The 26007-nt window shown below is 38.9% G+C and overlaps 1 protein-coding gene across 7 annotated transcripts in view; it reads right to left on the bottom strand.

Annotated features, from left to right (window-relative positions):
- The window catches only part of utrn (utrophin), a 218384-nt gene that overhangs the window by 42262 nt on the left and 150115 nt on the right, over positions 1-26007 (bottom strand). For all 7 annotated transcript variants that reach the window (XM_066700727.1, XM_066700779.1, XM_066700771.1 and 4 more), the window contains 6 exons: positions 21696-21825; positions 17038-17306; positions 14554-14700; positions 12617-12695; positions 11540-11600; positions 4870-4931 (listed from right to left, as the gene is read on the bottom strand). In XM_066700727.1, the coding sequence (XP_066556824.1) occupies positions 4870-4931; positions 11540-11600; positions 12617-12695; positions 14554-14700; positions 17038-17306; positions 21696-21825 (748 nt within the window). The remainder of the gene's footprint in view (positions 1-4869; positions 4932-11539; positions 11601-12616; positions 12696-14553; positions 14701-17037; positions 17307-21695; positions 21826-26007) is intronic.

Genomic DNA, 26007 nt, shown 5'->3' with positions numbered 1-26007 from the left:
TCGAACACAATACAAAAACCACTGCAGCAATATATCCTTTGCCTCCTGGATTGTGTGCAGGGGGCTGTGAAAAATAATTCAGTGTGACTATATACTACATGTTGTTGTCAATTCAAAAGTATTAGAAAGGGGCATAAAAGTTTTAACACCAGTTCCAGGCATTAAAAATAAGAAAACAAGCTGTGCTTTAGAGCAGCAAGATAACACAATACACGCATAAGACCATCATCTGCAGATCTGATGGAACTGTACTTCTCTGTGAATGTAGAGGGAAATATCTTTGATTTATGATCTAAAAAATATTAATTGACAAACCATTTTATGTCGATATGAATAAAAGTTAAAAAAATGTAATGGCTTAGGAACCGGCAGAAATTAAGATATTTAATTTTTACATGTGACATTTTTCTTTAGGCATTTTAGTTTAACTTTAGTTTAACTTTTGATATTTGTTTTCTTCATTGAGAAGTCACTCTGTCTCCAATTGAAATGTTTGCAAAAATAAAAAATGAAGAACAGCTGCCTCACACCCAGCACTAGAGAAAGAATGGCAAACACCTAATGATGTTAAAGAGGGTTGAGAAAATTGTTAAAAGGATTCATTTTAAGTAGAGTTTGATAGTCTAAATGATATTACTAGGGCTTGTTTCATTGAGCGTGACTGTATTCTGCCTGCAACATTTTAATGTGATAATGTATGTTGACCCTGATGAAGACACACAAACACACACATACATATAATTTATTTTTTTCCTGAAACAAAATTGTGTTATTAGGTTTGCAGTTGAGTGTGTGCCTTACATTCATTTTGGGCTATGTCAATGTGCACTTTCTGATTACTTCTGCTGTGTACCTTTTTCTTATACAACATGCTGAGGATAAACCGGATTACATTAAAATCAGTCACGCAATCAGCAGCAGACATTTAGAGAAAACATACAGCTAGTTTACTGTCCAACAGTCAAAACTAATCAGCAGAAACTAGTCGATTATTCAAATTGACCAATGGTAGCCACACTTATAATAAACAAACAAGATTTTTACTAAATTTATCTGCCAGGAAAAAATATTTTTGCTGTTTTGTTTCAAATGAAGTGTAATGAAAAAAGTTGATTGATTAAATCACAAAAGACCTTTGCTACATTCCTGAATTCGTTCCCCTTGGCAACTTGTTTCTTGATTGACCTCCTTAATTAAGTTAAATCAAGTTATAAAGGAGGTATAATGCTACTGCTTTATACATTGAACTACTTGGCTGGGAGCAATCTTTAAAAAACAATCTGCATTTCCTATTTTCACTACCTGAGACTTTGTTTGTTAGAAAATGCCATCCCATTGTAAAATATCACAGTTGATTTTTTTATATATATATATATTTTAATATTTAAAAGCAATCATGCTCATATAGTATTATTAGTTTGGCCAATAAAAGATTTGCTTCTATAAAAGACATTGTAAAAAATATAATTTCAATGCTCATTTAGTCTTTCTAGAGATATTGAATTGGTACTAATCATTAAAACTGCAACTGGCTTTAGATCATTTAAGTATGAAAATATAGGTGGGATCCAAATTGACAGGTAACTAACATTAGTACTCCAAATATACAGTGACTGCCGAACAGTCCAGTTAAATCCTGATAGGTTGAATAGTAAGGTTATGCATTAGATGGTAACCAATTACACTTGTATTATTGGGGAAAGACAATATAACATTTAATGCGACTTCCATCAGCTTGAGTAAGATCCTTTAGGTAAAACACCCGCAGGTTACTGGGTGGCAGAGATGTAGTCAAGATGATAACCTGGAGACCATGACAGAGATGGAGACTGTAAACGTTGAAACAGAGACCAAGACACAGACTGTGTTATTATATACTAGGGAAGCACATTCTGTCTTAATCTATCTTTATTTCAAATTGTGTATTCCCTGCAACTTTTTCTTTCCAATGGCTGACAGATATAGAAAAGGATTTACCTATTGAAACTGTGAACCAACAGAGACAGATTTAATAATGTTTATCTACTAGGAAATGCTGTACAGCACAGGGCTTTATTTTGTAAGAACAGAAATCCTGTGTGTATGGATTTAGGAATAACATTAACTATGATAGTTTTCAGGTATTTCCCAACATGTTCAGGTATTAGATTTTATTTTACCCTGAACACAAACAGACCCCTGAGAGGAGAGAAGGTGTATTGGAGCGAACCTCACTTTGGTTATTTCCCCATGATTTTTGACATTTTCACATAGCAGAGCAATGGAACTATACTGACAAAACATATAAACATCCGCACTGACCATTGCTGCAAACACAGAACATTAAAATATAGATTTGCTTTAAAAGTAATTAAAGTAGATGAAAGTCTTAAAAAATAATAAATTGTTTTATATAATGTGATAATTAAAATTCACCTAATTACATTATTTTTCCCCCTCTGATTTATTACCTACTTTACAACCTTTAAAGAAATGCCTGTACATTTTACAGAGTGTGTAAATGGTTCTCTGCGTGTAAATCTAAATTTTAACGTGAAAGGCATTTCATTACACGAAGATTGACTTGCCAGGTAGTGTCAGACCCAGGCACGTAAAGAGCAAGACGAGACAGAAAGGCAGCCTTTCATTATTTATTATGTGTTTTTCTTATCATTGCGCTTGGCATTACATACAGTGACCTATTAGTCTGACACGGCTTCAGAGGGATCAGAACACACTTGTCCATTTAATTTTACGTATTCATTTTTCAGCAGTGTTCCTGAGTTACAGTGGCCATCTGGCAATAAAAGTTCATTCACATGAAAAAAGAAAGACAAAAAAAAAGGCCTCCTCATTAGGCCCATCTGGTAAGGCCATAATGCCAATGCCTTATGTCAATGCTTGTTAACCCTGAGAAGAAAAGTGGGGTAGCTTTGTTTTGCTCTGAACCGAGCTTTTGATTGCTGAGAAGTTCAGCCTGTGGTGTGAGGCATGCGTTTCTTATCATAATGAGGGTCACAATGTAGCTTTTGAAAAGGTTAAAAACCAGACAAATTAAATAACAAGACTTTTGCAGCAAAGGTTACAAAATACATCTGTGCAATTTCAACCATTGCACAGTTCTCTACAGAAATCAAAATTTCAGCTATACCTACACGTGTGGCAAAAATGATAGTCACCTGGAAATATTATCTAGACGTAAACTATATATAACACCTTTACTTAAGCTAACGATTATTGTCAACTGAAAAAGAAAGAAGTGTAGAATAATAGTATGTAAATTTTACCTCAAAATTACAAAGTCATTCCAGTGTAACCCTTTGCCATTATGGGATTACAAGAGATTGGATGCCATTCCTTGGTGATACAAGGATATAAAAGCACAAATTGCTGCGACTATATTATTTTCAACCTCCGCCATTTCTAACAACCCGGTCCGTTTCTTGTTATGGTCACAAGTTCTTGGTCAGAGGTGGCTTAAACTTGTCGGGTTGTGGTCTCAAAAATGCACCCGTATTCTGATTGGTTACAGAAGTTAGCTGACGTACTGCGTCGACACGCAAGGACTTGATGCTGAATTTGCCGGCAAACATTTTCCTGTTCCATTCACACAGACACGTTGCTGGAAAATTGCCGGCAATTAGACTAGGACCCTTGCGGGAAAATTGCCCGCAACAATCTTCCAGCAATAACCCATTCACACAGACCGCCATAAGGTTATTTTGTACCATGCAGGGCAAGTGCTTTCAAGTAAAATGGCTTGTCAGGTGGTACAAGGTTGGGGGGATAATGAGAGCTTTTTTGTGGTGTCAAAGCCTGTAAAATAACTGGAGGGAAAAAAATATTCATGTCAGTATTTCTGCTTTCATTATTAATATACAAGACTCATAACATTTAGTTGATGTTTTTTCCTTGTATCATATTGTTGTTAAGTGCATTTTTTTTGTATTCTAATTGCTATTTAAATGTGCAATTAATGTAAAGTTTACTTCTCAGGTTGGTGGTTAACTGCAAGCATTAACATGACTCATGGTACTGGGCACATGAGAACATATTACTGTAAATGACAAGCAACTCTGTGCCTGGAATATCAGTAAGCTGTGGAACAGAAGAGTTTAAGAGGAGCTCATATCTTCAGACTCTGTATAAAAATGCATAAATAATATTTACCTTTAATTTGCCTTTAAGGATTTCCAAACCTTTCTTAATATTTCTGTGGGGGAAAAATATTAACATCCTATCCTGCCTTTGTCCTTGGTGTGCTGTTACTCCTAACTTGGTTATCAGCTGCTCACATTCATTTCTTGCAACGTATTATCTGCAAATTACCTTCCAACGGAACTGGCAATTCAGAGGTTAATGATTATTATTAATGAGTATTGATTATAATATTGATGAGATGGGAAGGCTTAGTTTAGGATGCCAATGAAATCACTGATAGTTATTAGAAATTACCATTCAGACACTGATTATAATATGTTATAGCCCCTTGTGGGTATGTCCCAGAGGGGGTATAAAAGCTTTGTTCTACCTTAAAACTTTTGGGGAACAGTGTCATGCTGGCCTAAAATCCTTTCAGTTCTGTGTTGCGCTGTTCCTCCTGTGCATGTAATCAAATTCTGATTAGAACTCCTGACTCCAAAACTTTTTTCCACCACACTAACTAATATTGGTCTTTCCAGAGACCATAGGCCTGTTTGAAGTCATTGACTTTAGGTAAGTAGAAGCAGAGTTTCATTGCGGTTCTGGCAACTTGTTCTTCTGTAGCTCATTTAAATCTGACACAAAGCAGGATAGGAGAGCAAATCCAACTTTTCTCTTGTACCTTATTTACATGAGAAAGATAACCATCCCAAAGCCATGTTGTCAAACAGTTAAGTTTCTCCATACCCATAGACTGGAACAGCTCTGTCATCTTCGGGTGATCCCAGCAGGTCGTCTGGGTCTGATGGCTGCAACAATAGAACCATTACAATACATTACTATATTATTTCAAAGTTGTTTCATTTCGCGTCAAAGCTGCCAAACCTTTTTTCTGCCCGGTGTCATAACAGCATATAAAGGCAGGGTTTCTGTAACAGACAGTCTGACCTGCTATACTGCTGTCTCTCTATTATACAAATGTTAAATTAACAGACTTCCAATAGTAAATTAAACAAAATACTAATTTTATCACACACAGAAAACAAACCTAAACAAAAGACATATACATAGTGCAATATACTTTACAATACTTTACAATACAATACAACTTTATTGTCCACACAAGGTGGAAATTTGCCTTTGGTCTCACTCGATTAAAAACACAACATACTTCACTAAGTTACTCCTAGTATTCTACAAGATTGCATTCAAATAAAATATGAAATGTTATTTATGTTGTTTCTTAAGTTGCATTTTTTATTATTATTAATATAAAAAAGTGAGTCATATGATTCATCTCAATGTTTTCTCCCAAAATTAAAATAAAACATCAAATTAACATTTACCAGAATTTGGCTATGAGCAGAATTAGTAATTTCAATTTAAAAGTTCAATAATTGTAATTATGTCATAGCTTAGCTGAGAAGTACCTTACTGAAATTCACATGTATAATTTTAACATACGGAATATATGGTTTTAAAATGACAAAATCAAGTAAATCATGCATACCATTAAAAAAAGATACCCATTTGCTTTTGTATTTATCTTGCATGTACTCAGTACTAATCTATGTACTATACTTCTTTCCAGCCTGCCAATCAAAATAATGTGTTAGCCAACCATGAACTGAAAGGACCTCTCTGATGCAGAGACAGTATAAAGCTATTTTAAAAAATGAGTCTCCACCAGAGCTAAACATTGCCATGTATTCCTCTGCACATATAAACCACAGAACTGCAATGAAAAAGAAAACAATATTATATCATTATAATAATATAAGGAATTCCACTTCCTTAAATTAAGATTGGTTCTCCCAGATCTTGTCTTCTTGAAGCAAATATTGAAACTTGATAGAATCTGATCCTTCTTAATCTCTACAGACAGGTATTAGTATTACTTTTTGCATTATGAAGGCATTCTTGAATGTATTGTCTTTCCATTTTATGAACAAAAAACTGTATGGCAAAAATGTCACTGTTAAAAACATTGCAATTGTTCGACTATATGAAAATATATGTTCGGCTTCAATTTCAATACGTTCGACTTCAATTAGTTACACTTTGCGAATGATCTCATTTGCCATTCCGATTAATCAGTACATACTAAGGTACTGTTTTAGTAAGGTACTAAATAATCGGAAGACTAGTATAAGTCCCTGCAAGAGCATTAAAAAAAAAAAAACCTACCCTGTCATTTCGTCAATCTTTCCCCCCTGTGATAGCTTTGATTTAACAGCTTGTAGGGTACATTCTGGGCTGTATCCAAAGACACTTTTCAAATGACAGTCCAACAAACTTGAAAACGCTTCAAAGAAGAAAACATCTGTGAAAGTGCTCCACTGCTGCCTCTAACTAGCACAGCGAAACCAAAACAGCCCTCAATAAGCAGCTGCCTTGTACCACTCTCAGAACGGAAGAACAGAAGCAATCTTTCTTTTATGAATACCTATAGGGAACACCCATTAGACATAATAATGCGAGGACAAAAGTGACATCAGTGGGCCATTTGAGAAGAAACATGTAAGCGGACACGGCAAAACAAAAGGGAATCACACTGAAGATGTGAAGGGTGCACAGGGTAAGCATCTCAGAGGCATGACTGTCTGCACCGGTTTACTGCTGGGAAAGGATGGATGATATGTAAAAGCTTCCTGTTGATGTACTGCTGAAGCCAGTTTTTCAACATCAACAAAAAAAAAAAAAAAAAAAAAAAAAAAAATTGAGAGGCCCCTATTCACCTATCAAAAACTTCTTAGGTGACTCAGAAGGTCCTTAAATGATAGACACAAGTCTATTTCAAGTGGCACTAAGAAAAGATCTGACCTCTGATTATTTCAGAGTTGGTAGAGAAGTTGGGTTGATTGATTAGTCCTAAACTGGTATAAAAAATAATAAATAAATAAATAAATAAATAAATAAAAATGAACCCTGGCTTTTGAAGGGTTTGAAAAATATGAATGTCAACATTTCCTGGAAAATACAGGATGTTCGTTTTAAATAAGGGGATAATGCCATGTTCAAGAAACAGGCAATGATATATGGCACAGTATGATATCATTGCATATTCCTTGGACATAACCTTATGTAAACCAACCAAGCGAACGAACAGAGAAACAATAAGTAACTTTTTGTAAGTTATCTGTGTACTACTTGTCTAGACAGGGAGCTTACCACTATTCAATACACAAAACCCTGGTATTGTACACTCACCTAAAGGATTATTAGGAACACCATACTAATACTGTGTTTGACCCCCTTTCGCCTTCAGAACTGCCTTAATTCTACGTGGCATTGATTCAACAAGGTGCTGAAAGCATTCTTTAGAAATGTTGGCCCATATTGATAGGATAGCATCTTGCAGTTGATGGAGATTTGTGGGATGCACATCCAGGGCACGAAGCTCCCGTTCCACCACATCCCAAAGATGCTCTATTGGGTTGAGATCTGGTGACTGTGGGGGCCAGTTTAGTACAGTGAACTCATTGTCATGTTCAAGAAACCAATTTGAAATGATTCGACCTTTGTGACATGCTGCATTATCCTGCTGGAAGTAGCCATCAGAGGATGGGTACATGGTGGTCATAAAGGGATGGACATGGTCAGAAACAATGCTCAGGTAGGCCGTGGCATTTAACGATGCCCAATTGGCACTAAGGGGCCTAAAGTGTGCCAAGAAAACATCCCCCACACCATTACACCACCACCACCAGCCTGCACAGTGGTAACAAGGCATGATGGATCCATGTTCTCATTGTGTTTACGCCAAATTCTGACTCTACCATCTGAATGTCTCAACAGAAATCGAGACTCATCAGACCAGGCAACATTTTTCCAGTCTTCAACTGTTCAATTTTGGTGAGCTTGTGCAAATTGTAGCCTCTTTTTCCTATTTGTAGTGGAGATGAGTAGTACCCGGTGGGGTCTTCTGCTGTTGTAGCCCATCCGCCTCAAGGTTGAATGTGTTGTGGCTTCACAAATGCTTTGCTGCATACCTCGGTTGTAACGAGTGGTTATTTCAGTCAAAGTTGCTCTTCTATCAGCTTGAAACAGTCGGCCCATTCTCCTCTGACCTCTAGCATCAACAAGGCATGTTCGCCCACAGGACTGCCGCATACTGGATCTTTTTCCCTTTTCACACCATTCTTTGTAAACCCTAGAAATGGTTGTGCGTGAAAATCCCAGTAACTGAGCAGATTGTGAAATACTCAGACCGGCCCGTCTGGCACCAACAACCATGCCACGCTCAAAATTGCTTAAATCACCTTTCTTTCCCATTCAGACATTCAGTTTGGAGTTCAGGAGATTGTCTTGACCAGGACCACACCCCTAAATGCATTGAAGCAACTGCCATGTGATTGGTTGGTTAGATAATTGCATTAATGAGAAATTGAACAGGTGTTCCTAATAATCCTTTAGGTGTGTGTATATACAGTGAGGGAAAAAAGTATTTGATCCCCTGCTGATTTTGTACATTTGCCCACTGACAAAGAAATGATCAGTCTATAATTTTAATGGTAGGTGTATTTTAACAGTGAGACAGAATAACAACAAAAAAATCCAGAAAAACGCATTTCAAAAAAGTTATAAATTGATTTGCATGTTAATGAGGGAAATAAGTATTTGATCCCCCATCAATCAGCAAGATTTCTGGCTCCCAGGTGTCTTTTATACAGGTAACGAGCTGAGATTAGGAGCACTCTCTTAAAGGGAGTGCTCCTAATCTCAGCTCGTTACCTATATAAAAGACACCTGTCCACAGAAGCAATCAATCAATCAGATTCCAAACTCTCCACCATGGCCAAGACCAAAGAGCTGTCCAAGGATGTCAGGGACAAGATTGTAGACCTACACAAGGCTGGAATGGGCTACAAGACCATCGCCAAGCAGCTTGGTGAGAAGGTGACAACAGTTGGTGCGATTATTCGCAAATGGAAGAAACGCAAAATAACTGTCAGTCTCCCTCGGTCTGGGGCTCCATGCAAGATCTCACCTCGTGGAGTTTCAATGATCATGAGAACGGTGAGGAATCAGCCCAGAACTACACGGGAGGATCTTGTTAATGATCTCAAGGCAGCTGGGACCATAGTCACCAAGAAAACAATTGGTAACACACTACGCCGTGAAGGACTGAAATCCTGCAGTGCCCGCAAGTCCCCCTGCTCAAGAAAACACATGTACAGGCCCGTCTGAAGTTTGCCATCGAACATCTGAATGATTCAGAGGAGAACTGGGTGAAAGTGTTGTGGTCAGAAGAGTCCAAAATCGAGCTCTTTGGCATCAACTCAACTCACCGTGTTTGGAGGAGGAGGAATGACCCCAAGAACACCATCCCCACCGTCAAACATGGAGGTGGAAACATTATGCTTTGGGGGTGTTTTTCTGCTAAGGGGACAGGACAACTGCACCACATCAAAGGGACGATGGACGGGGCCATGTACCGTCAAATCTTGGGTGAAAACCTCCTTCCCTCAGCCAGGGCATTGAAAATGGGTCGTGGATGGGTATTCCAGCATGACAATGACCCAAAACACACAGCCAAGGCAACAAAGGAGTGGCTCAAGAAGAAGCACATTAAGGTCCTGGAGTGGCCTAGCCAGTCTCCACACCTTAATCCCATAGAAAATCTGTGGAGGGAGCTGAAGGTTCGAGTTGCCAAACGTCAGCCTCAAAACCTTAATGACTTGGAGAGGATCTGCAAAGAGGAGTGGGACAAAATCCCTCCTGAGATGTGTGCAAACCTGGTGGCCAACTACAAGAAACGTCTGACCTCTGTGATTGCCAACAAGGGTTTTGCCACCAAGTACTAAGTCGAAGGGGTCAAATACTTATTTCCCTCATTAACATGCATATCAATTTATAACTTTTTTGAAATGCGTTTTTCTGGATTTTTTTGTTGTTATTCTGTCTCTCACTGTTAAAATACACCTACCATTAAAATTATAGACTGATCATTTCTTTGTCAGTGGGCAAACGTACAAAATCAGCAGGGGATCAAATACTTTTTTCCCCTCACTGTATTCACATGCATCGTTGTTCCCCTCAGGCATTATTTAAGATTTTGTGTCACACACATACGATGAACAGTGGAATTGTGATTTTCAGATCACAACAGGGAACAGGGGCACAGACTCGACACACTGATGAATATATAATGTGTCCAGGCTCCATAAAGTGACTACATTAGTTTTTGAAAGATTAGGACAGAAATGGAAACAGAAAAAGTGGATTTCAGACACCTTATTAAAACAAGCTAAATTTAAGCCCATGTCAAAAAGATGAAAAGCAATTAAACTGTGTTCAAAACTTGACACTGACAGAAAACTTGTTATTGAAGAACGTCGTAATTAATTCTCCTAGGTAAAAATTTCTCCATCCCCAAATTGTCAAGGCTTTATTATTGTATGAACCACTGCACGATAAGTTCAGTTTAAAGGACAATACTGTAAAATGATTGGAACAAAAGTGTTCAAATTCCACACATTGTATTGAAGTGACAGTAATGTTTCACTGACTGAGACCTCAGCAATTTCATGCTAAATAAATGAGTCTTCCTGAAACATTTCCTCACAACCGCATTGCTGCACAGAAGCAAGGGCGTCATTTAATTTAAATCCTTTTGTATGCTCTGGAGGTCAGGGATTAGAGCCAAATGAATGTGTCAAGTATGATCCATATACAATCCTAATTTTATAATAAAGTAAGTGACCTCTGATTAGAGATGTTCCTCTGTGGATTTCCACTTGTTCGTTGCTAAAAAGAGGGAACTTCTTTTTTAAGGCTAAGAAATGTCAGTAAGCTTCTACTTAGCAGGCACCTGTACAATTTGGGTTCCTTTCTTTGTGCTTTTTAACTTGTATTTCTTATTGGGGGCACCAAGTTGCATAATGCAAAAATAATATATAGCCATATGGTGGTAGCATTAGTGAGAATTGAAGCACTGAGGGATCACAGCCTACTGAAGTGGCCTCTTGCGATTGCATCAAGCTATTTGCCCTCAAAATGTAGCCTTTGTTGCAGATTTCCTTTTAACTTCAGATTCTTTTAAAATGTGCTTCTGGGGAAAACGCATTTTAGGTGTTCAGAGTACCATGTGTTCTCTTTCATGCATGCATTCAAAGCAGCTGCCACCTTGATTACAAAATTGCTAGGTCTACTAAAAGGTGAGAAAAGAAAACCAAAACCTTTTAGCTGAATATTATTGTATAGTGGTAATACACAATGATACAGAAAACAATATCCTCCATGAGATCAGGAAATCCAGAATCCTAGCCTTTTCTGCCATCTCAGTATTTTTTTATTTTTTCCCTGTGGTGAATTTAATATCTGGCTTGAACACAATGAAGAAGCCAAGCTTCTTTAGGGAAAGTGTTTTTCTTGACATTTCCATATGCAAATCAATAAGGACAAAAAAACATACTTGATGTAGTAAGGAACCTTGTTATGGGATACAGCTCTCTGCCATGGAAGCTGCACTGAAGCTGCAAATAAAAAAAAGCCATATTAGTCTGCCTTGTCTGCAATAACCTTGAAGAAAAGTAGAGCCAGCTAAACAACAAAGAACAAAGTAAAATGTGGTTTTAAATTAATCTTATTTTTAACACATGGCACCTTAATTTCACTGTCAACATACAACAAAGCATCCTGAAACACAGCTTTGTCCATAACAAGTATCTGTAATCAAGGTTGTAAACAATGAATGTTATCAAATATGTATGATATTCCAGAGAAGAACAAAGTAAAATACAGCACAATCCAAGATCCAAGAAAATCAAAGTATAACTGCATGTTTAAGGCATGACCTTTGCACAAAAAAGTGCTGGAAAGAAAATAAATGTACAGCTTGATTGACTGACTGACTAACTGAGCTATTTCTCAAAAATGAAAGAAAAATCAAAAGCAATGTGGTTGAAAACTCAACCAGCTAAAAACGTGAATTTTCTCTTTGAAAGAGCTGCAGTTGAACTTCACTTGAACGCTTTGTAAAAGTAAATATGGAGTCAGGGGTCAAGATGATCAGTTTGTGCACTGTGTAGCAGAGTAATAATAGACATCAAACATGTATTGTAGACTTCCCAACTGGCCTAGACGGAAATTACTCAGAGAAATTATAGAAATGTACAGAATGTTGTTTGGATTGTTATGTTACCTGTAATTGTGAAAAACAGAAAACATCAGTACATAGAAAGTTAAGATAAAATGTGAAAGAAGGATCTATGGAGTAAGATTTAACACACATAGAAGCATGATGCAATAAAAAGAGTTTCTGCATCAATTAATCAGGAGGAGACAAAATATCGACAGCAGCTTGCTGGCTTAACTGACCTGTACCCTTTACGTTTTGAAATGTTTTGAGGAAGTAAAAATAACATAAGTACTTACTAAATAGTTCAATGGTCAGAACACTGTACTTGGTTATGGTGTATAAACTAAAATATGCCTGAACAACATATAGATTCTTTGTTGAAAAACACAAATGGATAGTGCCACTCCTTACTCGAGAGGAAATGCTGGGACGAGGGCCCGAAGTCCCGATGTGCCTCCTGCAGCTGCTTCAGGCGATCCTCCACAGCCACCTGAACATCAGGGAGACACACAAACACTTTCATATTCCTGTGGGAAGGAACTCAGAGAGCTACAGATAATCCGATACAGAGAATATAACTGAATACCTGATAACAAGGAGACAGAGCCTTGTAGTATTGATTCTGTTAAACATGTAAAAGTCAGCATAAAGCATCCCCCATTACCGACTAAAAAGACAATTGCCTTGCTGCACTCCATAGGCGCCGAGTGCATTAAAAGGGGCAAAAGGATAGATCTGAACTTGGAACAATATAACCTTGTCTTTCTTCCCCTTAAATGTGAATCAATACAGCACAGTAAGGCTAACAGACTGGAAAAGGCAATAAAATATGGTTGCTGTCGTTGTTGTTTGTGAGAATTGTCATCACACTGGGGTTTCTGACGGACCAGGACACAGAGGAAGACACCAGTTCACCATTTGTCATCTTCTAAAAACAAAATGCTGGGGATAATGTGAGATATGACTTTTCACATACACCTCAGCCCTCAAAGTTTGATTTACTTAACGACCATCTTTAAAAAATTATTCAATAAGGTATAAATTAAAATCCTTCATAGAGCAGCGATAAAGAGATCTGAAACTATAGAAACTCCTGAATCCTAATAAAGAATGGGTTAGTAAGTGCAGCCAAGTCTCTTGTCATCTAGCAACATGGTATGTTGACAGCTCTGTCAATAACAGCCCTGTCCAGACATGGTGTTTTTTGATTATAATTTTTTTTTAAACTACGCCAGTGTTAAATGGCTTCAAGAAATCCAGCCACCCACTTGCTCTAAACATTTTGCCTTTGTCACTGTCCTGAGTTGACAGCAAGCACTTATCGCTAGTGCCCTGCTATCATATTGTAAATGTGTTTTAACATCGCATAGCCATTTTTGCAAACCAGAACAGAAAAGAGGGAGGAAAAAAGTAGCTCATGAATACATTGATAGAGTTCAGTATTGGAGTTGGAAGAGGTCATGGATGCATTTGCCTGTTGCCAAAACTCTTAAGTCCAAATAAATAAACCCTGGAGGCATTGCTTTGGAAACCAGCTTAATTATCCCTGTCCTCCAACAAAGTGTGATCGATTTGACAGTCAATAATCCTACCCCAGGGTGCTCCACAGGACCAGAGCAATCACACCCCACCATAAGACAGGAGAAGGACAAAGAAGTGAAAACTTGAGCTCATGCAGGTTTTACTGTGACCTTAATTTGGAGCTCCAGATGGGACTGACATTTCTAAGCAGCAGAAGGAATTTTTTTACATGCTCTAGTGCATGACATTATTTGAAGAAATAAAGCAAACATTAGCATTTAAGGCTTTCATATTCGGATTATTTGTAATTCCTTCTTTTCAGAGGATAGCCACCAGAATCTTGAACTAGATTGTACTGTGATGGTTCTCAGTGCTGTTTGGCCTACTTAATGCAGATGACTCCATATCTTCTTTGTGTTGACTACTCTTCACTGGAAACCTCTTCTGGGGATTTACCTTCAAAACTAATTTTGAGGATTTAGGAGTTTCCTTCGCCTAGTGTACCTACCACTATCATCTGATATGGGGGATGTCACTTTTCTGCTTCACCTCCTATAATGTCTTTGTTGTTGACTTTAAATTTCATGCACTGCTACTCAAATCTGTGCTCTCGCTTTCAACTGCTTTATCATCAGTGAAGGTCTACCCAGCAGAAGGGAGGCCTCCGAAGGTCATCATAAAGGAGGGTGTGAAATATATTAAAAATAAACAGCTCAGTATAATTCATAAAGAAAAGTTCCCAAAACTTATATGTTGTTGCAGATGTGAGATGTATTATACAAACAGTGGGAGATGATTATTTCAGATGTGGGGATTAACAGCTTTACCTGTAAAAGCTTCCAGCGCATGTTTAAATCATCCAGCTGTCGGGAGGCGCCTGAAGACAGATGAACATCAAGGGGTGACAGCTGACTGGAAAGGTCATTCACCAGCCGGACTTCTGGTTTCATTGGCACAATTTCCTCCCTGAATGCCTAGAGAAGAAAACGCACCCACAAGAAGTGTTAGAAAGTTTATTCTACTATCTACTATCAACTAATTTACACAAATGTGAAATATTATACAAACATACATATAGTATCCAATAACATTATACAAAAAATAATAAAAAATATACAGTGAGGGAAAAAAGTATTTGATCCCCTGCTGATTTTGTACGTTTGCCCACTGACAAAGAAATGATCAGTCTATACTTTTAATGGTAGGTGTATTTTAACAGTGAGAGAAAGAATAACAGCAAAAAAATCCAGAAAAACGCATTAAAAAAAAGTTATACATTGATTTGCATGTTAATGAGGGAAATAAGTATTTGACCCCTTCGACTTAGTACTTGGTGGCAAAACCCTTGTTGGCAATCACAGAGGTCAGACGTTTCTTGTAGTTGGCCACCAGGTTTGCACACATCTCAGGAGGGATTTTGTCCCACTCCTCTTTGCAGATCCTCTCCAAGTCATTAAGGTTTCGAGGCTGACATTTGGCAACTCGAACCTTCAGCTCCCTCCACAGATTTTCTATGGGATTAAGGTCTGGAGACTGGCTAGACCACTCCAGGACCTTAATGTGCTTCTTCTTGAGCCACTCCTTTGTTGCCTTGGCTGTGTGTTTTGGGTCATTGTCATGCTGGAATACCCATCCACGAAGGAGGTTCTCACAAAAGATTTGACGGTACATGGCCCCGTCCATCGTCCCTTTGATGCGGTGCAGTTGTCCTGTCCCCTTAGCAGAAAAACACCCCCAAAGCATAATGTTTCCACCTCCATGTTTGACGGTGGGGATGGTGTTCTTGGGGTCATTCCTCCTCCTCCAAACACGGCGAGTTGAGTTGATGCCAAAGAGCTCGATTTTGGTCTCTTCTGACCACAACACTTTCACCCAGTTCTCCTCTGAATCATTCAGATGTTCGATGGCAAACTTCAGACGGGCCTGTACATGTGCTTTCTTGAGCAGGGGGACCTTGCGGGCGCTGCAGGATTTCAGTCCTTCACGGCGTAGTGTGTTACCAATTGTTTTCTTGGCGACTATGGTCCCAGCTGCCTTGAGATCATTAACAAGATCCTCCCGTGTAGTTCTGGGCTGATTCCTCACCGTTCTCATGATCATTGAAACTCCACGAGGTGAGATCTTGCATGGAGCCCCAGACCGAGGGAGACTGACAGTTATTTTGTGTTTCTTCCATTTGCGAATAATCGCACCAACTGTTGTCACCTTCTCACCAAGCTGCTTGGTGATGGTCTTGTAGCCCATTCCAGCCTTGTGTAGGTCTACAATCTTGTCCCTGACATCCTTGGACAGCTCTTTGGTCTTGGCCATGGTGGAGAGTTTGGAATCTGATTGATTGATTGCTTCTGTGGACAGGTGTCTTTTATACAGGTAACGAGCTGAGATTGGCCTTGTTGCCATGTTGGAGGTACGGCTTTTTGGCCGCAAGTCTTCCATGAAGGCCACTTCTGACCAGACTTCTCCAGAGAGTACATGGGTGTAACAGGGTCCCATTGTTTTCTGCCAATTCTGAGCTGATGGCACTGCTGGACATCTTCCGATTGTGAAGGGAAGTAAGCATGATGTGTCCTTCATCTGCTGCAGTCAGTTTCCTTGGCCGACCACTGTGTCTACGGTCCTCAGTGTTGCCCGTTTCTTTGTGCTTCTTCAAAAGAGCTTGGACAGCACATCTGGAAACCCCTGTCTGCCTTGAAATGTGTGCCTGGGAGAGACTTGTTGATGCAGTATAACTACCTTGTGTCTTGTTGCTGTGCTCAGTCTTGCCATGGTGTCTGACTTTTGACAGTAAACTGTCTTCAGCAACCTCACCTTGTTAGCTGAGTTTGGCTGTTCCTCACCCAGTTTTATTCCTCCTACGCAGCTGTTTCTGTTTCAGTTAATGATTGTGTTTCAACCTACATATTGAATTGATGATCATTAGCACCTGTTTGGTATAATTGTTTAATCATACACCTGACTATATGCCTACAAAATCCCTGACTTTGTGCAAGTGTACCTAGAAGAATTGATGCTGTTTTGAAGGTAAAGGGTGGTCACAGCAAATATGGATTTGATTTACATTTTTCTTCTGTTCACTCACTTTGCATTTAGTTAATTGATACATATAATCTATTAACATGTATATTTTTGAAAGCATTCTTACTTTACAGCATTTTTCCACACCTTCCTAAAACTTTTGCACAGTACTGTGTGCGTGTGTGTGTGTGTGTGTATATATATATATATATATATATATATAGAGGCCTGTTTATTGTTCACATGCATGACACCAGGAATGAAATTACAGCTGAAGAGCACTATCCCCTAATTACCGTGGTTTTGTCGATGTGATCTTGCAGGGAGTCGATGAGGAGGTCGCCCACTGGCTGCCAGTCTGCCTTGGTGCTCTCGGCCTGGGCCAGGTGCTCATCCAGCTGGTCCATGGCACCTTGCAGGTCCTGCAGCTTCTCCAGCGCCTTGTCCACCTGCTGCTGCCAGCCGCCCGCATGAGCATTGAGCCTCTCCCATTTCTCCTGCACCTCCACGGACTGTTTGCGGATGGCCTTGGCCACTCGCTGGGCCTTCTCCTCAGGGGTGAGCTCTGCAAGGGAACAGCAGAGGGATTTGAGGGCTTTTCTGTAACCCTTAAATTTGTATGCATGTTGTAAATTAGCTGTGGATTACACTGGCGTGCTCCACATTCGGATGCACCTGCTGATTAGGTGCAACAGGCTCTGGTCTCTGTAATTGGTTATGTTTGCAGGGTATCTGTAACCTGATTCCACTCTTGACCACCCTCTCTTCAATATCTGCCCATGCAGTGCAGTCAGTCATTAACTGAGAAAATGTATGTTTTATTTACTTATTTGGCTCAAATTAGTCTCAGTCTAAGGGAAAGGTCATTTGAGGAGGAAAATGTTACACAGTGCAACAGTTACAAATTGTTGTGTGATTAAATCATACAATAGAACGAAATAAGCTACACGGCAGAGCACAATACAGTACAAGATCAAGTAAACTCAGCACACGGGGTGAATAAGTGCACTATGCCTCGATTGCAAGCAAGCATGCAGGACTACAATCCTACTGTGCATGACAATAGGTCCTTCACTGGCTAAAAACTTGGCCGTGCATGCTGCCTGACCTACATTTACCTACTGGACAGCAGTGCAGATTTTAGGTGGTCTCCTAAAACACATCTCGATATGTCTTGTTTTTATCCAATCAAGCAACAAAATAAAACCAAAGACATTAAAACTACAAGTATTTTGTTAATCATTAAATATGCGAAACTAACAAATACTACATGCAGGCTGTCATGGTAAATATATGCAGAATGCAACACATTACAGCGCAAGTGTTGTGTGATTATTGTTTACTATTACCTGTGTTATGTTGTTATGGGATAAATATGTACAGAAATACACAGTATGATTTACTGTCGCATAACCACAATAACACCAGTAATAGTGATCACGCAACACATGCGCAGTAAAGGTCCAGATTCAGGCAGATTGAGCACAGCCGGGTCTATAGCGGCGCATTAACATCTGCTGGACAGACATTTCTCCTGTGACTGTCGCGTCTCGATTCTGCTTACCGGTACAGCATGTGTTAATACAAAATAGTTATAATAATAATAATAATAATAATAATAATAATAATAATAATAATAATAATAATAATACTGTTGTACCACTTCACCATCTACTGCAACTTTCTGCATATGTTTGCATTGCTTTCCACTGTATTACAATGCAAACAAACTTTATTATTCTTTAATTGTATACAAATGATATCAGTCTAAATTAGCAGGGGTGGGGGGAGCGATGGCTATTGTCGGGGTGCTTGCAGAGCGGCGATGAGAGCGGGGCGGACCGTGTGCGCATGTGCATTAAAGCATCTCTTGGTTGTGTGTTATTGTGTGTCGGGTCTCATGTCCGTCTGTGTTGCTGATGCTCATTTCTTGCCGCATCCGACACGTGTGGAAAAACCGGGGAGAACGCAAAGCGTCCTAATGACGAAAAATACTGCCGTAAAGATTGCGATTTGCGACACCACGATATAAACGATAGAGCATAATCTGACACGATAGACGTTTTTCTATCGTCATATCGCACAGCCCTTGGATCCGTTATGAACTAGTGTAGACAGTGCCATTTATACAGTTCATGAAGTACTTTATCTAAACCAATTTGGTATTTTATTCTTTTTTTTTGCCTGCTGACTCCCCGAGTTTAACCTGTGTAGTGTTTAATGCAGTGGGACTGGTGTGTTATTTAAACTGGACCTGACCACTTTAAACTCTAAGCACTAATTAAATCAATCTTTACCTGAGAGACACCCAGCAGCGAAACAATGAAAAACCTAAAGCCCCAAGCTAGACTTTATACTGCATAAGCACTCTCATAAGAATGATGGATCACAAGTGTTATCAGTTCAGCAAAGAATTATCCAGGGCCTGATTGCTCACATTCCTGTCACTGGTCATTTAGATATTAAGTCTAATGAAGCCAGTTCTAAAACCCATGACTACAGCAGATGCTGGGCCACTGATAACTTGCTTAACCCTGCTCAACACTTTTTAGTCTAAGACAGTATGCTGGGTGCAAGGAAGCCAGTCAGTTGCAATGGCTGCAAAAGAAAGCATGTTAACTATAAGTCTCTCTGAAAACCACTTGAATTCCTGCTTTTCAACCCCCTTACCTCCAGTGCCCTTTGCTCTTCTCAGCAAAGCGCTTTCTACAAATCAACTAGTGGAAGAAGTAATGGAGCAATTACTAATCAGCTCAATAAGCACATAGGCAGCGGTGGCTGGGGACTCCAGTGCTTACTGTGTGTTAATGACTCAAGAACCTGGGCAAAGAAATCTTATCACTTTAATTACCTTTCAGTCTATCCAGAGTAACAATGAAAAGCTCAGCTAACCTGACAGAAGTGTTGGAAATGGTCCAGCCGGCCGAGTGTTAAGCAGCAGGCAGATGGCCAGTCGAACACACAGTGTCTGAAGGAGAATATGTCTGTGTCTGTGTCTGCCAGGCCAAGCTAGACTGATACTCCCATTTCTGTCCTTTGAGTAATGCAGTGATGCAAATAGAAGTGATTATTTAAAAAGAATAAAGGTATACATACTTATTGTACTTTAATTTTATTTAAAACGCTCTGTAATAAAAAATATTATTATAATGCTGCTAACATCTGTCAGATGTATTTGAATCACTCTGAAAGGACTCCTGTTTGAGGGCTCTCATTAGCTCCAGGACCTGTTGTCCTCAGGGACAGCCCAAGCACTTACAAATACTTTCTAATAATTGTTGTCCTTGCACAAATCGCTGGTAAGATGAAACAGTAAGTAAAATAACTAATTCTGACATCTATACTGATTCCACTTTAAAAATGAAGAGTGCCATGGTCGGAAACGCCACTTAAGAGGGTGATGTATTGCAGACACTACCCTGCATGACAAATAGCTGGAGCAGCTGATTAGTTTTGAATGACTTGATTAAAGAGGAAAAGGTGAAGCAAGGAAGACGGCATTAAAATCAAATGGTGTGCGGTTTGCAGGGAGAGATCGGAGTGATCTGTTACTTCTACGCAAGAATCAGAACCTCCTGAAACGAGTCTGCGCTGGCTTGAGCCGTCTCCAGAAATTATTGTGCCTTCCCTGACCTTGCTGTATTATGCCCACAGCTAATGAGAGCTTTATCTAATGAAGTCGTGCCCCTACCTCTGAAGTCATCACCACGAGCAGCAGCAAAAGACTAAAGTTGATTTAATGTCTCTCAATTATATCAGACATGTTGAATTCTGCACGGATCAGCAGGCACAGAGGAGGGGTGAAGGAAGTGAATGACGACGCTATCGGCTTCATCAACAACCTCAGATCATTAGAGCTCATTCAACAGAACATGTCAGAAAAAGGCTAAGAATTTCACCCACACAACCCCCCACCCCCAAAACCACAAATCTCTCTTACCTTTCCTCAACACACAGAACTTTCAAAAGTATTTGCTGTAATAAATATATAAGGTGACACTGGGGGATGCAGGGGCAAAGTAAGGTGACAGAAACCCTTAGTCATTTATATGCAGACTTTTTCTACTTAAAGAAAAACATTACTTATCCAGCTGTCATAATATGGGTTTTATTTAATGTTCTGTTCTGTAATGTTCTCAACCTAGTGGTAATAACCAGTTAAGTGTTCCCTGTGGATATTAGCATTTTAAAGAATCACAATTAAAGAGAAAATAAAGGATCTCCTGTAGATTTCAGACCTATGGCTGGTACTTTTGCTACTACCCTCCACCAATATGCAAGTCACAGATGCTGCCTAGAATAAATTAATTGAAAATTGATTAAAGCCTTCTCTTTGCTGACTGTGGAAGCCAACTTTCTGTCCTGCCTGGTAGGAATTTAGGCAGCTTCTCTCATCCCAATGCTTATGTTGACTTCATACAAGATTAGGGGGCAAAATTCATATTCATCAGCAAAGGCTTTGCTCTGACTTACACCACTGCTCATTTGCTTGTTATTTCTAACAATGTCCCCAGAGGAAGGCTCTCTGACTCCTGTGAGCTCACATGAAAAGCTTACAGCTAGGAGTTTAAAACAAAACAATATAGTTTAATATAGGCCTGAGCCCCTATTCTACCAATTGGCCACAAACTAAAAGTAAAAATAAAAGTAATTTAAATAAATATATAAATACACTCACGTTAAAGCACTACAAACACTGGAGACTTTTGTACACAGATTTTTTACAAAAGTTATGAACAATTCTTGTTTCACTGCATGGAGCACAAAATCAATGTGGTATATTACTTCTGTCTGGTTCAAACCTTTCCCATGATCTCTCCTTCAGAGGTCAGAATTCCCCAGAGAGAAGGGGTTCAGGGGGAACAGGTCCATGATTTCAGTTAATTGTGTCAGATATCAAACAGTAGTGTTTCACACCATTTCCACAGTGGGCAATGGGCAAGTTAGCTCTTACCTGTTTTGGGCTCCAGGTTTCTCCGGGGCTCCTCGGGACCCTCGATGGGCTGGTCAGCTAAGAACATCCTGGCCTGGTCCAGCGTATTCACCACGACCTGCGCCTTCTCCTTCAGCTCACTCCGCAGAGCCTGCCAGAGACACGAGACCAGAGCAGGGAGGACTGTTAGCTCCTGAGTTAATGTAGTGCTAAGCAGTGACAAGTTGCCATGCAGTAAATGTCTACTTTGACAAAACCCCACTGAAAGCCACTGCCATCGCCTAGACGATGAAGCTCAGTTTGGGCGTTCACTTACATGGAATGTTATAAATACTGCAAACAGAGGCAGAATAAGCAACATTTTCAAAATAAGATTGCATATTTGGATTATTAAAATGAAGCTGTAGAAGACATTCTGATAAATACACAAACACAGAACCAAACAAATGACGGAAAGGCTTTATCCAGAAATGAGACAATATCGAATACCGAATTCCACTGTTGCATTTCTTGCCAATACAGGGCAGTGGGTTAATTAAAATAAAATGTATGTGTGTCTGTCTATCATTCATGAGCTTTACCCAAAGTAGACGGTTACATTGGAAATGTCATTAAACAGATCTTGCATAGGTTTACACATTGAGTTCAATCTGTTGGAATGAGGTATTGTTCCTTGGCTGTACTCTTTCAGTGCAGCATTATTCTTTTGACAAAACTGGAGATATACTAATAGTTAATGAAGCAGCAAATTAAATATGCATTAATGGTGTCATCTTATGCCTACAAAAAATCTGGCACAAGTGCATGGAGTGGCATATGAAATGTGATGTGAAACAACCCAGAGGTGATGGCGAAATTAGCTGAGCTTCCAAATAAACTGCTTGCTCAAGGTCTGTCACTCAGTATAAAGCAGCCTCAGGCACAATCTGAGGCCTTTACCTTAAATTGCATTATGTGTCTAGATGTTGTGCGTGTAAGATTCAGGTGCAGCAGAGAATTAATTAGATTGCAAATGTTAAGAAGGTCACAGCAAGAAAAAAAAATCATTTATAACTAATTTATTTCCCGCCCCAATATTCCTTATAAATAGAACAACTTAATACTTAATACATTAGGAATTCATTAAATATTTCTGGGAACTTGCTTGTACCTTCTTTTGGATTGATTAAAAAAAGTACTACTCACTGGAAAAAGTTTTAGTTTTACAAGTGAACATCCAAACAACCTTGCAACAATCCAAAACAATTATATTTTCGAGTCTGGGGCCTGTCATGATAAAGTATTGCTCAATTAAATGGAGAAGAATAAAGTTAAAGAACTCGCTGGCTTGACAATGACACTGACATGTGTTGCAAGCCTTAGTAAAGTTCAAGATTGTGCTCTAACAAATACAATTTAGAAAAAATAAGAAAAGCTCAACTAAGGTAATAGCAAAACATGACAACAAAATGGTGCTGCAAAATCAGGACAGCGAGGCTTCCTTGTCTGAGTGCAATGAAGTGCAATTGGTTTTAAACAGCTGTAGCAAAATCAAATTATGGGAGATAAAGATTTTTGTGTGGAAAACCATTGATTTGCTCTAGACCAGTTAATGGATTAATTAGGTCCCTTTCCTGATATTCTTCTAATGTTTGAAAGTAAATGTATGTGACAACACAAAGTAAACTAGATATCCACTACAGATCTGCTTTTTGCCTGCAGGACTGTTTTTCAACCACTTCGAAATCCAGATTCACTTGGTTTACAAAAAATCATATTCAGACTGAAACAATCATCCACTATTCCTAATGTATTGCCTATAAATAACGGGCTTTGCTTAAAAAGGACAGTAAGCCACTTCAGCAGCCTTGCGGGCCAAGAGAAAAGAACATGTTAAACTGGTGCAAATAAGAGCTAAAGCTTGTATGTTTAACTAAATATAGAAAGATCATTAAGTGTACGTGACTTTCTGCTTCACCGAGCTTACTCACAAACAAACGATTAAGGCTCATATCCTGTATGGGGTATGTAAACAAGAAATAAAGGAACATACTCAAGTGAAAAAAACTAAATGCAATATTATATTAACCCCCCAGACTGAAAGTTGCTTCAAAAAACAGACCTGCTCTAACTGTCACTGCCTTTCTCACATGCTGATGACCACACTAATTGGAAAACAATTTACAGATCAATTGACAGGTTTCCCCAGTGTAAGGGTAAAACACAGCCAACTATACTGTGCATCTGCCTCTAACAATATTCATGACTCTTAAGAAACTTACTTCCATCATTTTCAAATAATCTATTTTTTTGTTGTTGATTATCCTAATTACAGTCTTCATCTGCCACTGGTTCTGCTCATCTGAGATTTTCTTAAGTCACCCGTTGTGTTTCAGAGATGTTGTGCAATTAATAAAATATCGTCGTATGCCTTTCTGCTATATGCACAGCAATATCAGACAGCAAGATATACATCTGACTAATGGATTTTAACATGATTTGCAATATGGTTTGGATTTCTTTATTCTTCAATAAGGTGTCCAAATGATATTTGCAGATGCATGGTTGTCTCTTATTGCTAGGAATATTAAATAACACTTCCCCCGCTACCCACTATGTAAATAAAAGCAATCCCTGAAGACCGAGAAGGAAGTGTCTCTAGATATGTAACTTACTAACATTCTCCTGTAAGACTACTGTTACTACTATTCAAATGTTTCTGTGATCATTTTATAAAATGTTCATTTAATTCCATATTGTTATAATGACTATCACTGTGCCATGGGAAAATGTATCTCCCAGAAAGAGTGAAACTGACAAATCCTTTGATCGTTTTCAAGAAAAGAAGGCACCTTTGAGGTATATCCATATTGATCTCTCTCTGTATAGATCTCGTCATCAGCAGCAGCCACAGGTGTTATGGATTTAATCAGAGGGATCAGTGGGATTTGATTGTCAAGCAATATATATATATATATATATATATATATATATATATATATATATATATATATATATATATGGGTTTGCAAGGTATAACATAGATGTGTAAGTTTTCTCCATACTTAATATTTGTATGTTTAAATGTATTGGTTTAGCCTTAAATAAATGGTGCAAATGTTTTTATTTATTTATTTCACCCTCAGTATCTGTATAATAATATAGTAAGAATCCCAGTGAATTCTCCCTTCCTGTTGCACTTGCAAAGCCAAGAGTGAAGGTGAGGCTTTCACTTTTCCAAATGAGGAATTGTGGTCTGAGTTTCCGCGGACAGCAGTGAATCACAGCAACACAGGAAGGGCCATGTTTTGGCACTAATAGTGCAGCCCTGCCCTCTGTCTACACCGCCAGAAATACTTCCCTCAATATGAGAAACTGTGGACAGTGCACTGTCAGTAACCGGGAGGGTCTAGCATTAGGAAGTCCTGTGCTTAATTCACACACACTCCTTAAATACAGGCATAAAAGTGCAGGGCAAAGGTCATGCTATACTCCCATCACTTAACTGTCAGTCAAATAACACAGCAAAAGCAGGCTATCATTCAGTTAAAATTGACACATCAACATTGTCACAGTTCGTTGGTGAGCTAAAAGCACACAGTGGCACTGTGGTTCTTCTAGAACAAACAACAATAATACTTATCAGGCGATTTTCCTGCTCTATTATTTAAGTTTATTTATAGTTTTATGAAGCTACACACACACAATCTATCCACTCTGCTGTTTCACCCCCACCCCCGACCGCAGACACATTAAGAGCAAACCATTTCCAAACATTAACTGGTGAAGAAGAAGAGGAGGAGAAAAAGAGGAAGATAATGAAGCAATAGAATGAGATGAAAAAATAAGCAGATTTAATTGAAAATCCATGAGTCACTAAGGATGATATCACCCATACTAATGCCATATTGGCCGAGGTTGTTAGATTGATCCCAGCCATGTGATTGTAGGAAACACTATTTTATATCTAACAATCAGCATTCTTCCCTGTTACAATTGTTACGTAAATCAGAGGAAGTGCAGCTCACAGCTTAAATAGAGTGCTGGGAGGAGCCGGGTTAAAAATAGCTGGTTTCGACTTTTCCTGCCACAAGAACGTGTCCTTGGTGATGAAGCAGAGACTTGGGATCGTTGCCAAGGCCAATTTCATTGCACCCAAGGATTTCTTAATTAATATGGAATCGCTTGGCATCACAAATAGTAACATTCATACCTGTTGACTGTCTTTATTAAATGTGGGGTTTAAGTAGCAGAGTGACTTTTTTTCCATCTCCTTACTTAAGAGCAGTGTGTGAATTCAGAAACATACTGTTGATATGACATGTACTTATATATTTATGCGTATATATGTCTG

The sequence above is a fragment of the Amia ocellicauda genome, chromosome 1 (genome assembly GCF_036373705.1).
Source record: "Amia ocellicauda isolate fAmiCal2 chromosome 1, fAmiCal2.hap1, whole genome shotgun sequence".
NCBI classification, from domain to species: Eukaryota; Metazoa; Chordata; class Actinopteri; order Amiiformes; family Amiidae; genus Amia; species Amia ocellicauda.
The sequence above is the reverse complement of the archived record's forward strand: the minus strand, read 5'-3'. Positions and strand labels throughout refer to the sequence as shown.